General features: G+C 40.2%; 1 protein-coding gene across 4 annotated transcripts; it reads left to right on the top strand.

Moving 5' to 3' along the window:
* Positions 1 to 376: 376 nt before the first annotated feature.
* Positions 377 to 15,118, top strand: tuft1b (tuftelin 1b). Of its 4 annotated transcripts, none has more exons than XM_061817793.1 (12): positions 377 to 502; positions 1,789 to 1,836; positions 11,212 to 11,310; positions 11,399 to 11,473; positions 11,544 to 11,609; positions 11,753 to 11,845; positions 12,847 to 12,954; positions 13,259 to 13,482; positions 13,551 to 13,656; positions 14,221 to 14,304; positions 14,506 to 14,600; positions 14,687 to 15,118. In XM_061817793.1, the coding sequence occupies exons 1-12, from the start codon at positions 392 to 394 to the stop codon at positions 14,757 to 14,759; spliced, it is 1,182 nt and encodes a 393-aa protein (XP_061673777.1). In that variant the 5' UTR covers positions 377 to 391; the 3' UTR covers positions 14,760 to 15,118. The 4 variants fall into 4 exon arrangements, with proteins under 4 accessions (XP_061673777.1, XP_061673788.1, XP_061673780.1 ...); XM_061817804.1 differs by lacking the exon at positions 377 to 502 and adding an exon at positions 820 to 830; XM_061817796.1 differs by lacking the exon at positions 377 to 502 and adding an exon at positions 1,299 to 1,662.
* Positions 15,119 to 15,952: the final 834 nt, after the last annotated feature.

Genomic DNA, 15,952 nt, shown 5'->3' with positions numbered 1-15,952 from the left:
AATGAGAGCGGGGCTGTTGCAAACATCAAACAGCAAACAAAAAACATATAAATACAAGTAACATTTCTCCCGACATTTCATCACCCGACTCGCGTCGTATGAATTAAACATCCAGCGGGCGGATTTTTCTAAACGACTTTCTTTTTATCTTTTTTTTTAAGAAGTTGTACCCACTAAAAATCGGAGTAAAGATCACCTTGTGCCTCAAGGTAAACGACTTTAGCAGTAGCGCGGTAAATAAAGCAGGAGGTAGACTCTTATCCTATTTGCAGGTCGCAATACAGAATTAAGTCGGCTGACGTGCCCGAGGCGGCCGGGGGGGGGGGGGGGTTGTGCCTCTTGTACTACGACAAAAATGTGAAGAATAGTCACAAAAAAAACTTTGGAGGCCATGGCGTCCGTTTGGAAGAAGCTGAGGGGGGCATCCGACGGCAGGATGTCGTGGTGGAGCAAAACGCCACGCGGACGTCTGACCCACGGAGACGACGTCACCCTCGCTCAGGTCAGGAGACGACTTGCAAATGTTCTTTACATGTTTTCGTTTGCATCAAATTTGGTAGTAGCGGCATGGTGGGCAACCGTTTGGAGCGCCTGTCTCGCAGTTCCGGGGACCCGGGTTCAGATCCCGGCTCCCCTGTCCGTGTGGAGTTTTCACGTTGTCCCTTTGCCTGTGTGGGTTTCCTCCAGGTACTCGAATTTCCTCCCACATCCCAAAAACATAGACGGTAGTTTGATTCAAGACACTAAATTGCCCATAGGCGAGAATGTGAATGCAATTGGCCACCAGTTCAGAGACAGCTGGCATAGGCTCCACCACTCCCCAGAACCTTGTGAGGATAAGCGGCTCAGAAAATTGACGGACGGGTGGATTAAATGTAGTATGTGAAAAAAAAAATCTGTAAAATTGATTGAGAACAGTTTGGTTGTATTTAACTTTGACATTTTGTAATAGCAAAGAGATAAAAATACAGAAATTACTTTTAATTTCATTTTTATTTTTTTAATCAACATATGTGCTGTACATTGGAAGGGGATGATTAAAAATTGTTTTCTCCCATTTAAATTTAGGCGCAGTGTTTATGTTCAAATTGTGCATAATGTATATTAAGCACACTATTTAGGAATAAAACCAAATTTGCAGGACACTTGTGCCTACTATGCTATTGTATTTTGCTTGTCATTGTGGTGGTACTTGTAGGTAATTGACACAGTGGACCCCTCCACCTCTTTTGGGGTTACCAGGACCGGCCTGAACCAAAAATCCGCAGATAATTGGCGATTATAATTGCATTGGGAAAAACAAAAATTAAATCAACCAATCAGCGTTTTGGGGGTTGGGTCCCTCCAAAAAGAAAAGGAAAACATTTTTTAAAAAACTATATTCTGTGCATGTAAATATAATTTGTTTTTTACTTAGAGTAAAAAATAATTAACACCCGTGACAAGTCTGCATGTGTTTTTCGAATTTATTTTTTACTGCCTTTCATTACGGAGGAGCATCTGACTTTTTTCTTACCTCTGACACCCGCCTGTCATCAGAAAAGATCATCAACGCATGACCTTAAAAAAAAAAAATCATAAACAGTTAATTAAAGTCGTCGTTATTAATTATGGCAACCTGGCGCTAGGCTCGTCTTCAACAAAAAGAAGAACAGCTGCAAGGTTCAACTTGCACCTGGACACACTTAACGTTTCACGCGCAACTCGCGCGCCTTACACAACGTCTCTCAATTTGTGTGTCGTGGCTTTTTTTTTTTTTTTTTTTTCCCCCCACGCTGCGTGGACAAGATGTCAGGTGCGAAGACGTACGACGACCACCAGCCCACGACGACCACAGTGAGTAACTGGAAACTCAACCAATTCAACTTGTTAACAAGAACGAGTTCGGTCCACTAGCTAGCTAAGCTAGTTAGCTCATGGGGGAGATAATGTGAAATTATTTCAAAAAAATATATACGTACAAAGATTTTAAATGGTATCTAAAATGGACAGTAAAATATACTCTGTAATCTTCAACTAAATTTACGAGATAAAATTATATAATCTCCATTAGACAAGTATTCGTATTGCTTAAGTTTACGTTCACATTACATCTACTATATATATATATATTATATATATATATATATATATATATATATATATGTGTGTGTATGTATATGGTTTTTTTTTTTTGCTGTGTAAAAATGGTAATTTCCCATCCCGTCACATGGCGAGCTGGTTTGCTATTAACTAAGTGATGATGTGTCACTGTAAATCCCGTCCAGTGCTTTAACAGGAATTTAACTTGCAGCCATGTCGAATTTAAAGCAGAAAAATTTCTTGGCTGTCAAGGCCCGTTTTAGTCATAATTCATACTACACACACACACACACACACTAACGTTGGTGTGATTTTTAATATACTCCCTAGCCATGTTTTTACTCCTTCTATGTAATCAAAACTCCAATCCTGTGTCTGAAAATGTATTTATTTCACATTTTAACGATCTTATTCCAGAGAAATAGCTGAGATTTGACGCATGGGAATGACAACAATCCCAAAAATGTCTTCTTGTGTCATTAAGATGGAAGAAATGTTTGTTTATGTTTTGGATATGCATTGATATAACCGCTGGGCCCATTTCCGCATACTTGCAAACCCAAACACCATAGCATAAACAACGTACTGTATTGCCATTTTAAAATTGCATGAATTGGACTTTTTCTTGAAAAATAAAATTTTTTGTTTCCAGAGTAATGCAACCCCTTTCTCCTTAATATTCAACTTTTGCCCTAAAATAAATTTCTATATTTATGATTACTTCTCACTTTACATATAATAAAATCCTGACTTTAGTCACACAAAATAATAATAATAATAAATAATGTCTTTTCCCCACCAAAATTAAGGCTTTTTTTTTGTTTGTTTTGCAGCGGGGTTCTCCTAAATATATAACTTTTTCCATAAAAATGTTCACAAATTTCTCAAATTACGAATGACGTAATAGACATGGACATCAAAAGTGGTACGCGGCAAAGTGGGACTCTTTCAAGGCTGCTCGGAATTGTACAGCTAAATTGACGAGTAAAATATGAATAACTGCCGTTAAATCAGAAACTGCAGCATAACGAAGTGGCATAGCAGCGAGAGGACTTGTTTGGGAACAAAAGTGTTGTTTTTTTTTTTTCGCTAAGTTGACAGGTAAAATAGACAAAACCAGAAATTGCAGCATAGCAATAAAAATGTTAGCATAACATACATTACTGTAACCAATTATTGTGTTCTATCGAGGCGAGATGTTTTGAGAATATGAATGGTTTTTGATTGATTTACACATACTGGGGAAAAAAAAAAAAATCCCATTAAAAACGGTTACATGTCCGTGCAGTGACTGGCATTTTTCTCGCCTGCCTAGTTGTGTGTTGACATTGCAACACGCTTTGTGTGTTTGCGTCTTATGTAAAGACGTCTCATTAATCTACCTTACGTAATACCGTGCATTCCTCACAGTGCTGCCATTTACACCCCCTGTCACCTGGCTACCCCATGAATAATTCATCTCTTCGATAACAACGGCAAAGGATGAACGTGGTCACAGTTTTATTTTCGAGTGTAGCGACCAGCTTGGACCCGCGGGGGGCGCTGTCGGGGCCGGGCCTCCGCTCGGAACAATCTGGAGACAAAACGGGGTTGGGCGGCTGGCTGGTTTGAGCCTCACCCAGCCATTTAAGGCAACCAGGCTTCCCGGGCTCTGACTCACTCGCACTCGCACGTAGAGAAACGCCGTCTGTCTGGAATCGCGGCTCCTCCGGTCCACGCCGGGAAGACCGACCACCGTGGTAACTCGTGTCGGAGCAGGTAGATATCACGACGGGAGAGATGATTTTACCCTCGAGAAACTCTGTGTGAATGCTGAGAGATGCTTTTGGTACTGACTTGAGGGTGGAACTATTAAAGAATAGTACAGTAGTGCTAAGATGGCGGAAGGAAAAATAAACAAACAAATGTCCTTTTTGCAGCTATCTCTGGGTGATACTGCAACAGTAACTCATTGTTAAATGTTAACCATCTTGCTTCCCGCTGTAATATTTTGAAAAACTTGTTAGTCATGGAGGTGACTTAGTGAGCTAAAACGGGCTTGTCCAAACGAAGATTAATGAGCCAGATGCTTTTGCTAGTAGCTGTAGTAGCACTGCTGTCGGTGTCAGCCGATGAGGTCGCAGTGGCGATGTAACGTAGCACGAGTGACGCTCTTTATTACGAAGGTGTGAGCGTTCAAGCGGTCGAAATGGTAAACTATTAAATAGTAATAAATGTTCAATTACAGGTGAAGAGTTAAGATGAGTTACTTGTTAAATAATCTGAAGTATTATAAGGACGTTGTTTAGCTAATGAAATGAGAGCGTTTTCCTATCTGTTATTTGACTTTACAGAAGATAAGGAACAATTTTGTTTGTGTGTGCCGTGATTTCCGCCCTACAAGCCGCGACTTTTTTCACACGCTTTCAACCCTGCGGTTTATGCGTTGATGCGGCTAATTTGTGCATTTTTTTTTTCTCATGGCCGCAAGGGGGCACTCGAGCACAAAAGTACAGAATGAGACCGGTGGAATATATGTGCCGAGGAAGTGACTTTTTACCGGCTCTGTTAGCGTTGTGCTAGCTAGCGTGTTGCTGCTGTGTCACTGGCGTGGCTCAGTGATATTTACCAGTATGTTTTATTTTAACTGGCCCTGTTAGCATTAGCACTAGCTTTAGCACGGCCCTAGCGTTACTGCTAGCGTTAAACTCTGTGTACCGTCTTTCTTTGCAAATATCTCGTTTTTCAATGTGGGTTTCAACGTGGGCACTTGCGGCTTTTACACAGCTGCGGCGTATGCATGTACCAAATGGTATTTCCTTTACAAATGTACCCGGTGAGGCTTGTAACCAAGTGCGCTCTGTAGGCCGGGAATTATGGTACACGTGCATGCAAATGTTTTTTACGTTTATGTTGCATGTCAGCGTTTTACTTTTAGCTGAGTCATTTCACCCCAAAGCTTCAATATCCATAACTTTTTGTAAGTACTGTAATAAACAGTAGGTGGGGTTTCAAAACATTTTTCTCCCGATAAGGAAGCCAGAAGACTCGGGATTGTCCGTCGCTGCGCGAGGGTCGATCGCCGACTGTAATTTGTTTGCAAGTGTCCAGTTCCGTCCGCTCTAGCGTGCGACTTGCTCAACTTGTTGTTTGTTATGGTAAGTGTTTGTGTTGTGTTGCTAGGCGATTAAAAAGAAAATACAAAAATAAATAAAATTCCATTCAGTCCACTCTGAAGGACTGATGGAGTTCACGTTCCCGCGAACGCCGTTGTCACAAGTGTTGATTTACGGCCTGTAAACGTCGACGCCATATTTGCAGTGGCGGTGTTGAAAACCACACTTCCTATAGAGTTTGTCATATAAATGTTTTTGTTGTAGCAGTCTACATTTTGTCACCTTGACGCCGTGTCAGTCCGCCACGTGGGAAAACGCAATTTGTTCCTGCACTTTCACTTAACACGGTAATAGCAGTGGAATAGCCGTCGGATGTCAGTCAACGTTGGCTAATGACGCCTGATGTTTTGCCAAGCGAGCGAGTCTCCGCACCCTTTTTTATCTCATCTTCCTCTTATCTTTGTTTGCGCTCAGTGAAAGGGAAGCAACATGCCCTGTTGAGAATGTAAGCTGTCTGTTTATAAGAAAAAAAACATAAAAAATATGTATTTTTAAATGGGGAAAAAACCCACTATTATATGAGGAAAAAAAATAAATTTTTATCAGAATGAAGCTGGAATTATTATTGAACTGTTTTTTTTCCTTGTTTTTTTTACAAGAAAAACATTGACATTTATGATACAAGTCAAACAAGCATTTTATAATATTCAGTAAAATAAATATATAAATTATAATAAATATAAAGCACAAAAAGGGAATTTATTGCATTTTTTCACAGAAATGAATAGTACTTAAAGATAATTTTTACTCCAAAAATATGGAATTGATAAGTTGAGTTCTAATTGTATCTTATTTTAGGAGAATAACATTTTGTTCAGGCAGGAATAATTTTAGGGATGGAATTCTGGTAAACATATTAAGACTTAATGAGAAAACAAAAATATAATATTCAGATTAAAAATGTATATATTTTCTAGAAAAAAATGGATACGTAGGACTGAAGTTGGAAATTAAATATTTTTTTAAACTAGAAGTGATTTTATGAGAGAAAGTTGTGGTATGATAAAAATATGGATATTTTACAACAAGAAAATGTGTAAGTGAAATGTTATTTTCCAACAATAATGTTTGTCCAAGCATGCTACTAGTAATTGTGACTGTAAAATTCTTGGAAAAACAGGATTTGTGAGGAGTATGAATTTAAAAAAAAAACAAAAAATGTTTTTGTACGAAATACAAAAATAAAGTATTTTTTTTTTTAAAGGAAAGCAGTAGTAATCACAGTCGTAAAATTAAACTTAGAAGAAAATTCAATCTAATGCGCTTACTCTAAAAAAATAGACCAGTTTGCAGTGTTTGTTTTCACATGAAAAAAAGTATTTTGAATTTTATGACGTCATTTTTAGTTGTACGGGAATACAATTGTAATGCGCACAAAAGGAGTTGTCATTGCAGAAGAATAGCCATCATTTTTAAAGAATAACGCAATCACAGTTGTCAGACGTGTTGCTTATAAATTCTGTGAGCCGTCTTCCCAGCTTTCTTGAAAAATGTACGGTAAATGTTTGAAGCTTACGGAATCTAATTGAGCTTGGAACAGGATCACAGAATACATTTGTTCACTCGTTGGAAGCTTTAATCATTAGTGTTCAATGTCATTTGTGCACCGAGTACTGCAAGTGTAAATACCGCACTGGGAGTGCAGAATAGTGCCATTGTGAATTGTGTAATCCTCCCGGGCCCCGAAAACTCCACACAAGAAACCCTCTCGTCTAGCCCCACCGAGCTGCCTCGCGGCGCCACATCCTTGATGGTTTTCACAGATTTCATCTCGCTGTCACTCAGGGCAAAAATACTTAACATGACTGCTTTGCGGGCGGCTCCCCTCAAAGTATGCCGCGCCGCTTCCCAGTCGACATGATCCAATCCGTTTTCTGGCGCGAAAAGGAACGCGCTGTTCAGTTGCAGAAACCGCGATGACCTCACCGACGCGCAGCCAATTCAGGTCACTCATCTGGCATTACCTTTTTGTCAGCCTTTAAGCAGGATTCTTATCCAGTCTTGTCTGGTGTTGTTAGAAGGGCAGATGCGGGAAAACGTGCCCCATTTTGTTTCCTGAGAAGTTTCCTTTACTACTATGGTTACTCCTGTTTTCCTTGAGGGGAAAAAAATTAAAAAAAGTTATTACTTTTTTGTATTTCATGCAACAAAAAAAAAGGCAACAACAAAAAAATTCTTACTCCTCACAAATGCTGTTTTTCCAAGAATTTTACCGTCACAATTACTAGTAGCATGCTTGGACAAACATTATTGTTGGAAAATAACATTTCACTTACACATTTTCTTGTTGTAAAATATCCATATTTTTCTCATCATACTACAACTTTTTCCTCGTAAAATCACTTAGAGCTTCCAACTTCATTCCTACATATTCATTTTTTCTTAAATATTTTTTCATCTTATTTTGTCATTAAATCACCAGAATTCTATCCCTAAAATTATTCCTGCCTCAACAAATTTTTATCCTCCTAAAATAAGATTGAATTAAAACTTAACTTACTAATGCCATATTTTGGGGGTAAAATTATAATTTTTTATTATTAATTTCTGTGAAAAAAATTGCAATAAATTCCATTTTTGTGCTTTAAATTTTATTTATTTTTTTCACAGGGAATATACCCCCCCTTACTGATAAAATGTTTTGTATTCAGTTTTATATTCAATGAAATATTCTGGTGTAAAAAAATTTACCTAAAAAAACTTACATGAATAGTATAATAATATAGTATAATATTATAAAATATTTATATAGTAGTATAATAGTGTAAAATATTTTGAGTCATAATTTTAGGGATAAATATCAACCTGTCAGTGACAAGGGAACACGCGTATATCAGCTAGCCAGTCAGTCGGTGGTGTTTTGCTAGCATTAGCAACTCACGTTAGCGGTAGTTACAGTCGAACAAGCAAATGGTGATGCTAACGGGTCTTTTCATGCGATTTGAATTTATGTCTGGTTTTTGCCTTTGTTTTTGCTTAAAACAACAAGTAACTTATTTGCCCTCCGCCTTGTACTCGCCTGTCCTTTGTGTCCTTGTCTCTTACGGCTAATTACACGTAGCCTAGATCTCGACTTTGCTATGCCCACATTTCAACTTAACGAGCTAACGTGGCATGCGGGGAATGCATCGTCGAGGGTGTGCACGGTTATTCCGTGTGCAGCGGTGTGGTCTGAAACCTGCTTTTACTGTAATTTCCACTCAGGTGATGTAACTTGAATGATTGACGACCTTTGGAGTTTATCAACTTTGTGGCGTGCGGCTGTGGAATCTGCAACAATAGCTGAGAAAATGGTGGCATTCGATCCCGAGCCTTACCGGTATTTTGGTGTATTCATTGTGTTGTGCCCACAAATATGCGTCACTGCAGTACAAAACCAACAACAGAACATTTTTAGATGCTAATTTTGGTGCCATTAGTATATCATTACTTCTGAAGCTAACGCCCGTGCAATTATAACAATTAATCTGACTTAGTTTTGACACACAATGCAGAAGTGGCAAGTGTACAAACATTCTTTTGCTTAAGTACAAGTATCGGTCTAGTTGTTTTAAAAAAAAATCATTTTCTTCAACTTGTTCAGCATAGTCCAAGAAAAAGATTGACATTTTTATGACAAAAAAAAGTTAGTCATATTAATGAGAAACATTTTATAATATTCCCCAAAACATTTTGAGAAAACGTTTTATGGGGAAAAAAATTATTACATTTTTATTTATTGTCATGAAATTTTACAAGAGACGTATGTAGCTGTTTTTTTTATATACACAAGATTTTTTAGAAATCCAAATTTATGAATTGTAATGTTGGAAAAAATATTAAGACAAAAATGTTGTGTTTTTTATAAGAAAATACAATCATTTTATGAGAATAATGATGTGATTTAGGGATTAAAAACGTTAAATTTTGAAGCTAAAATTCTGGGAAGAAAGTCTAAATTTACAGTAAATGTGGTATTTAAAAAAAGATTCCACAAGTAAAAAGCTAATTAAAAAATATATTTATCATTGTTTTTATTAAAAATGAGAAGGAATAAAAAATGTTTATCCAGTTATTTTTTTCATTTAATGAGAAAAAAGGTTGTGTAAAAAATATTTAACAAACAGTAATCATAGGGGTAAAATTTTAAAAGTTTCTGTGATGATTCTACAAGAAAAAAGCAAATTTGAAAAATATATTTAGTATTGTTTTTATTAGAAATTAAGAAGGAATAAAAAATATTCCTCGTTATTTTTTTCATTTAATGAGAAAAAAGGTTGTGTGAAAAATATTTAACAAACAGTAATCATAGGGGTAAAATTTTGAAGGTTTCTGCTATGATTCTACAAGATAAAAGTGTAATATTCTGAGGACAAAAAAAATCACAAAAAAGACATACCGATGCAATTGTTGTCATTAGTTAAAAAAGTGTACAAAAGTAACAGAGTGTTCATTGCTAATAAATACTTTGGTTTGATGACTTGGCACGAGGAAAGAAAAAATGTCGTTGTTGTTGATTTAAGCAAAGCTCTACCTAACATTTTTCCCATAGTTTTGCTAATGTTGTGAACTAACCAGCAAACATGCTAAATAAACTAATGATAACAACTGAAAAAAATACATCTTCAATGTATGAGTTTTTTTCCCCCAGATTACTGTGCAATGTGCAAATTTAAAGGTTTAAGGGCTCGGCGAGTCGACGTACGGCGATTTGTCAACGCTCCCCCTCTTGGCATCAAGCACGTTGTCAACAGGTTGGCACAGAGGACGGCTTCTAGTGTAAGCCGGCGATAAGATACAAAGCGCAGAACCAGACGGCCGTCTTACATAACGCCTGCACGCAAGTTCAACAGAGCGTTTACTTTGCGCATTCAAGGGAAAAGCTTATGTTGAGTCATTCTTTGCTTTATGGCAGGCTGGGCGTTCCCCAAAAGGATTACGCACCTTCAGTGCGGCAGTGTCAAGTGTGTAAATACATCTTTGATGCATACAAAGAAAAACATTTGTTTGACTTTCTAGGCATTGTTTGATAGGTGTTGGCATGGTCTTTCAAAAAGCCAAAGAGAAAGAAAGCTAAGTGCAAATTCAAACTTTATTCTGTGAGATTTTTTTTTTTTTAAACTTTGCACACCTTCCAAGGCATGTTTCGACGAACATGTTGCAAAGAAAATCCAAAGGAAAAGGTTCAAGATCATGTGACATGATTGTGGTTTACTATGAAAATGTCGGTCAGACGATCACAAATTACCGTAATTCCCGGCCTACAGAGCGCACCCGGTTATAAGCCTTGCCCGGGGCGCTAACAGGGCCGGTAGAAAAAAAAAAATATACCGGTAAAAATCACTGTGACACGGCATTAACAGCAGCAACATGCTAGCACAGTGCTAACAGGGTCAGTTAAAAAAAAAAAGTATCGGTAAGAGTCATTTCCTCGGCACATATATTCCACCGGTCTCACTCTCACCTTTTTCGCTAGCGGCTGTTAAAAAATGCAGAAATTAGCTGCATCACCGCATAAACCGCAGGGTGAAAGCATGTGGAAAAAAGTCGCGGCTTGTAAGGCGGAAATTACGGTATGTATTCTGATTGTGGTGGTAAACAGTGTGCTGTTGTGAGGGTGTGGCTGGCCTGTTTTCCAGTGCCGCCTGACTTTTCCAATCGTAATAAACGTGCTCTTATTAGCACTCATGTTTTGTGTGGCATGACTCCCGAAAAAAGCCCTTCAAAAGTGTACTCGTGTTGCCATGGTAAACAGTGTTGTTGCTGTCGCAAAGGCCCGGGTGGCCTCCTTTCCAGCGACTCGTGATTTTGCCCGCGGCTGTGAACGTGACCTTCTCGTAGGTTGCCAGGCAGCCGTCGCCTCGGCGCTGCGCATCTTTGGCGGCAGGACGCTTCGGGACGATCGTGTGTCCCCCCACCCACCATGAAGCCACGCCCCTGCCCGCCTTTTCTCTTTTCTCCGGGGTTCCACTTATCCTCCACATCTGGCCCACAGGAGAGCGGCGTTCCGTCGGTGCCGCCAAGGAATCCGGACGAGCAGGAAGGAACGGCCCAGGTCGTCACTCCCCCGGAGGATAGCGTGGGAGTCACCAAAGTCCGTGAGCTATTTTTTGGTTTTGTTTGTTTGTTTTTTGCGCTTTCGGCGTAGCGCAATCAACTGAGCGGCGGCGTGTGTTCCCCAGGTGCACCCGGACGACGGACCCGAAACGGCGGACAGCGTCAGGATGTTGACCGACGAAGTGTCGCAGATCCAAGAGGTGACGGCGGCGTCCTTTGGCGTGAATTGCCCGTCGCGGCTATGTTATAAACGTCCGTTTTGATTGGCAGGTGAGGTACTGTCTGAAGACGCTCAGGGAGCAGATGGCGGCCAGGCAAAACGGTAACATCAAGAAAGTAAGTAGGCAAGAAAATAGAATATATATATACATATATATATATATATATATATATTTTTTTTTTTTTTTAAAGTAAAACATGGGAATATAAACGTATGTGTGCATGTTAAACTGGGCACTAAAATGTGTACTTGTCTTCAGTATCCCACCAATGGCTACGCAGTCAATAACATACCCCACAACCTGACACCCGTCGCCAATGGCAACACCACATGCAGTTACACTGAGCATGATGTAAGTTCATTAACATTTACTCGTGTGTGTGTGTGTGTGTTGTGTGTAAAATGTTACTTCCTTTCCATTAAAGAAAAAAATCAATTAAGTCCATTTAAATTATGATAGAAAGATGATCCGGTCATCCGGTTGTTTCTAGCTTACATCAGCGCACACACACGTACAGATGCAATATAATATTTCCAGCTTATTGCTAAAGACGCGGCAGGGCAGCTGGTAAAGCGTTGGCCTCACAGTTCTGAGGTCCTGGGTTCAATCCCGGGACCCGCCTGTGTGGAGTTTGCATGTTCTCCCTGTGCCTGCGTGGGTTTTCTCCAGGTGGGCACTCCGGTTTCCCCTCCACATCCCAAAAACATGCAACACTCTAAATTGCCCCTAGGTGTGATTATGCAGAGTTATGATTTAAAAATCTTTTTATAATTAAAAAATAAAATTCAGTAAAAGTATCACTTTCTTTATTTCTTTATTTTTAATTATATTGTGACCGTGATTTCGGCTTTTTGTCTCGATGTGGCCTGCGATTGGCCGGCGACCAGTTCAGGGTGTACCCTCCGCCTGCCCGTCGACAGCCGGGATAGGCTCCGGCGCTCCCCGCGACCCTTGTGAGGATAAGCGGTGAAGAAAACGGATGGAATTTAGCTGTACAATACCGAGCAGCCTTGAAAGAGTCCCACTTTGCCGTGTACCACTTTTGATGTCTATGATAGCATTCATAATTTCATGAGAAATTTGTGAAAATTTTTATGGAAAAAGTTATATATTGCTGCAAAACAAAAAAAGTCTTAATTTTGGTGGGGAAAAGACATTTTTTTTGAATAATTTTTTATAAGCTGCAAAGAAAATGGATGGCTGGATGGATGATAAGGACACACCAGAAATCTCCGCTAAGATAATTAATGTCACACGACACGCGCTAAGCGGTTACCGTAGCAAACTGACTCGCGACAAAAGCTCCAAATCAAATTCACGGATTCTCATGACGCGTTATTACGCATCCTCAGGACGGCGCCGATCATCACGTGCAGCACCTGAGGGAAGAAACCAAGCGCCTCTACGCCCAGATAAAAGACTTGGAGAGTCGACATCGGGAGGAGAGGGAGAGACTCCAGGTGTGTGCGCGCACATTCGTGAGGTGGAGCCTTGTGCGCTCCTCTAAATTAAAAAAAAAAAAAAAATGGTGTCATTAAAATTCCATAAGAATCACTTTGACTCGCGCTAACCTTGGATTTTGGTGAAGTCAGGCTAGGTTAGGCTTGTAGGTTGAAGACCAAGCCAAGGCTAGTTTAAAGTTAGGCAAGTCGAGACAATGTTCGCCGTTTTGATGATGCTCACACTACGCTAGGCTAACACATGACACACGTCTGGATGACCAGGAGTGGAAAAATGTACAAATGGACTCTCCGTCCCTCGCAGACGGAGTCGGAAGAGCAGCGGGCGCGCCTGCGGGCGCAGTCGGAGCGTCTCCAGCGGGCGGAGACGGAGTCGTCCGCGCGAGGGCGGCGGGTGGAGGAGCTGCAGAGGCTGCTGGGGAACTTGGAGGCCGAGAGCGGACTCCTGCGGGACAAAATGGCCGCCGGCGAGGCCGAACTGCTGCGGCTCCAGGCGGACGACGGCGAAGGGGAGGAGAAAGTGGAACGGTAATAAAGTGTGCGTTTGCGTGCATGTGTGTGTTGTACTGACCGTGTGTGTGCGTGTTTGTTCTCAGGTGTGGCCAGTTGGAAACGGAAGTTGCCGTGCTGAAGGAGAAAATCCACCACCTGGACGACATGCTCAAGTGTCAACAGAGGAAAGTGCGAAATATGATTGAACAGGTATACACACTTCATATTTCAAGTGCTCAGGAAGCCACTAGTGAGGAAATTTTACACTCAGAAGAACATCGACCAATGGACCTTTCCGACCCGTCAATCACTCGTCCAATAAAAGGCAATCAGATAGCCGCGTTGTGCTCGACACGCCCCCTCTCGTCACGTTGCCCCACAAGCAATGCCGGTTGTCAGTAGCTTGCGCTTGGAAAAGTTGACGTTACCAAGAAAATGGGCCCCAGATGCGCTCGGGGAACGTGCAATTCTGATGAAAGATATCCTGCTAGGTTACAAGCGGCCCGGTTGATTCACTTTCCAAAGCCTAAAACTCGGTTGACGAAGTATCTATGATGCATTTGTCAAAAAAAAATATCGCAATATTATCTGGAATACGCGGTAGAGAATCCACTTCAAAACTGTTCTGTTCAGTCGCCATTTTGGAAGCTCGTGGGACACGGCAAATGTAGCTAAAAGGGGGCGGAGATTAAGGTCGGAACGGTCCATTGTGCGTTGAAGCCGAACTCCTCAGAAAATCAGCCTGACACGTAGATGTGTGTGTGCACTACGCAGCTGCAGAACTCCCGTACCATCCTTCAGGAGCGAGATCGAGTCATCGGGGATCTGGAGGAGAAGGTGGCCTTCCTGGAAGCCGAGGTCAGACCGTTTCCTATGGATCCCCACCCCTGACTGTAGTCAAACAAAACATTTTCACGAGACTTAATCTTAGTGAGCAACCAAATTATTCCTGTATTTGTGGTTTTACTTTATTTTACTTTTATGACGCAGTGCACAGCTTCTTTTTCCACTTGTTAAAAAAAAAACAAAAAAAAAAACCCCTCACCATTGTGCACACAGAACCGAGAGATGCACGACCACATGGAGCACTTCCTTTCGGGCCGGGACCCCCCGCCCCTCAAAAGCGCCGAGAACAAGCCGGTCATCATCTACAGGTGGGCCGCGTCTCCCCCGTGAGCCAATCGAAAAAGAAGCCATTTTTAATCTCTGAGCACATTTTTTTTTGTTTTGTTTTTATTAGCAAACCTCTGATGCCGTCCACCCACAGCAACAAGACCCTCCCCTTCATCAAAGTCATCGAGATCAAGTCGTGAATGAAGGACACCGACCAGTTTTCGTGTAAATATGTATTGAACAAGTGCGTTTCGTCTCACTGCCGATAATCTTTTTTTTTTTTTTTTTTTTTTTTTGCCAATACTGAATCAAGTGCGCGTTTAACGACGATAGACGTGGCAACCTAATCCAGAGTGACGGCTGAGTTGTAGTGAATGTGAATTTATACACTAAAGTGCGCTCGCTCCGTTTGTGTCCACTTACGTTGGATTTGAGGTTTAGCCACCGCGTGAACTGATAAGACACAACTGAATTTCAACCACTCACAAATTTCAAGTTAGGGGGAGTGCACTGTAAAGGAAATAAAAAGTATTTACATGAGAATAAAGTTGTAACCCTGTGAGGATGAAGTCCTGTTTTTTTTTTTTTTTGTGGGGGGGGGGATAGAATGAAGTTGGAATCAGACAAGGCAAATATTATTTTCGAGAGAAGTCTTACTCATTTTTTACATGATATACAAATAATTCAATTCAAGGTTACAAAAACCCCAAAAAACAAAAAAAAAACATAGAGCTCTAATTTTTTTTTATTAATTTACATTTTATCATGAAATATTTAATTGATTGGAAATTCTAAAACAATATACTAGTAAAACAATTGTGCACCACAATCCGTTCCAGGAGGCGGGTCGAGAACCGATTTGTTTGAAAACCCAATCGATTTATTTCCCACGTCCGCGTACAGAAGCTGCGTCGTGCACAAATAAAAACGCGCGTCGTGGATCAGCAGGTCGGGCCGCACGCGGTGTGTTATTTCCGGGTGTTGTAGCAGCCGTTCGAGTACCGATTTTTGTTTGAAAACAGAAGTAAAAAAAATTTTTGTTCGAAAACTGATTTCTTCGAGAATGGAGGCATTCGAGAACCGAGTATTCACTTTACTAGTAAAATAGACAATTTTGTTTACATTCTTTTTTTGAAAATTTTTTACTGTAAGTCATTAAAAAATGGCTGATGTAAGAAATTGACATTTTATACCTAAAATTCTCTAATTTGTTCGTTTATTGTAAATAGAGAAAATGTAACAATTTTACACATTTAATAATATTTAATTCATTTACAGTTAATAAAAATACTAGGATTTTACACAGCATTTAAAAATATTGGTTAACTTATTTAAAATAACTTTCCAACACCACGAGCCTTTTGGCTACCAAGCAGCGCCATCTAGTGGACTG

Source organism: Syngnathoides biaculeatus, chromosome 1 (genome assembly GCF_019802595.1).
Source record: "Syngnathoides biaculeatus isolate LvHL_M chromosome 1, ASM1980259v1, whole genome shotgun sequence".
Classification (NCBI taxonomy): Eukaryota; Metazoa; Chordata; class Actinopteri; order Syngnathiformes; family Syngnathidae; genus Syngnathoides; species Syngnathoides biaculeatus.
The sequence above is the reverse complement of the archived record's forward strand: the minus strand, read 5'-3'. Positions and strand labels throughout refer to the sequence as shown.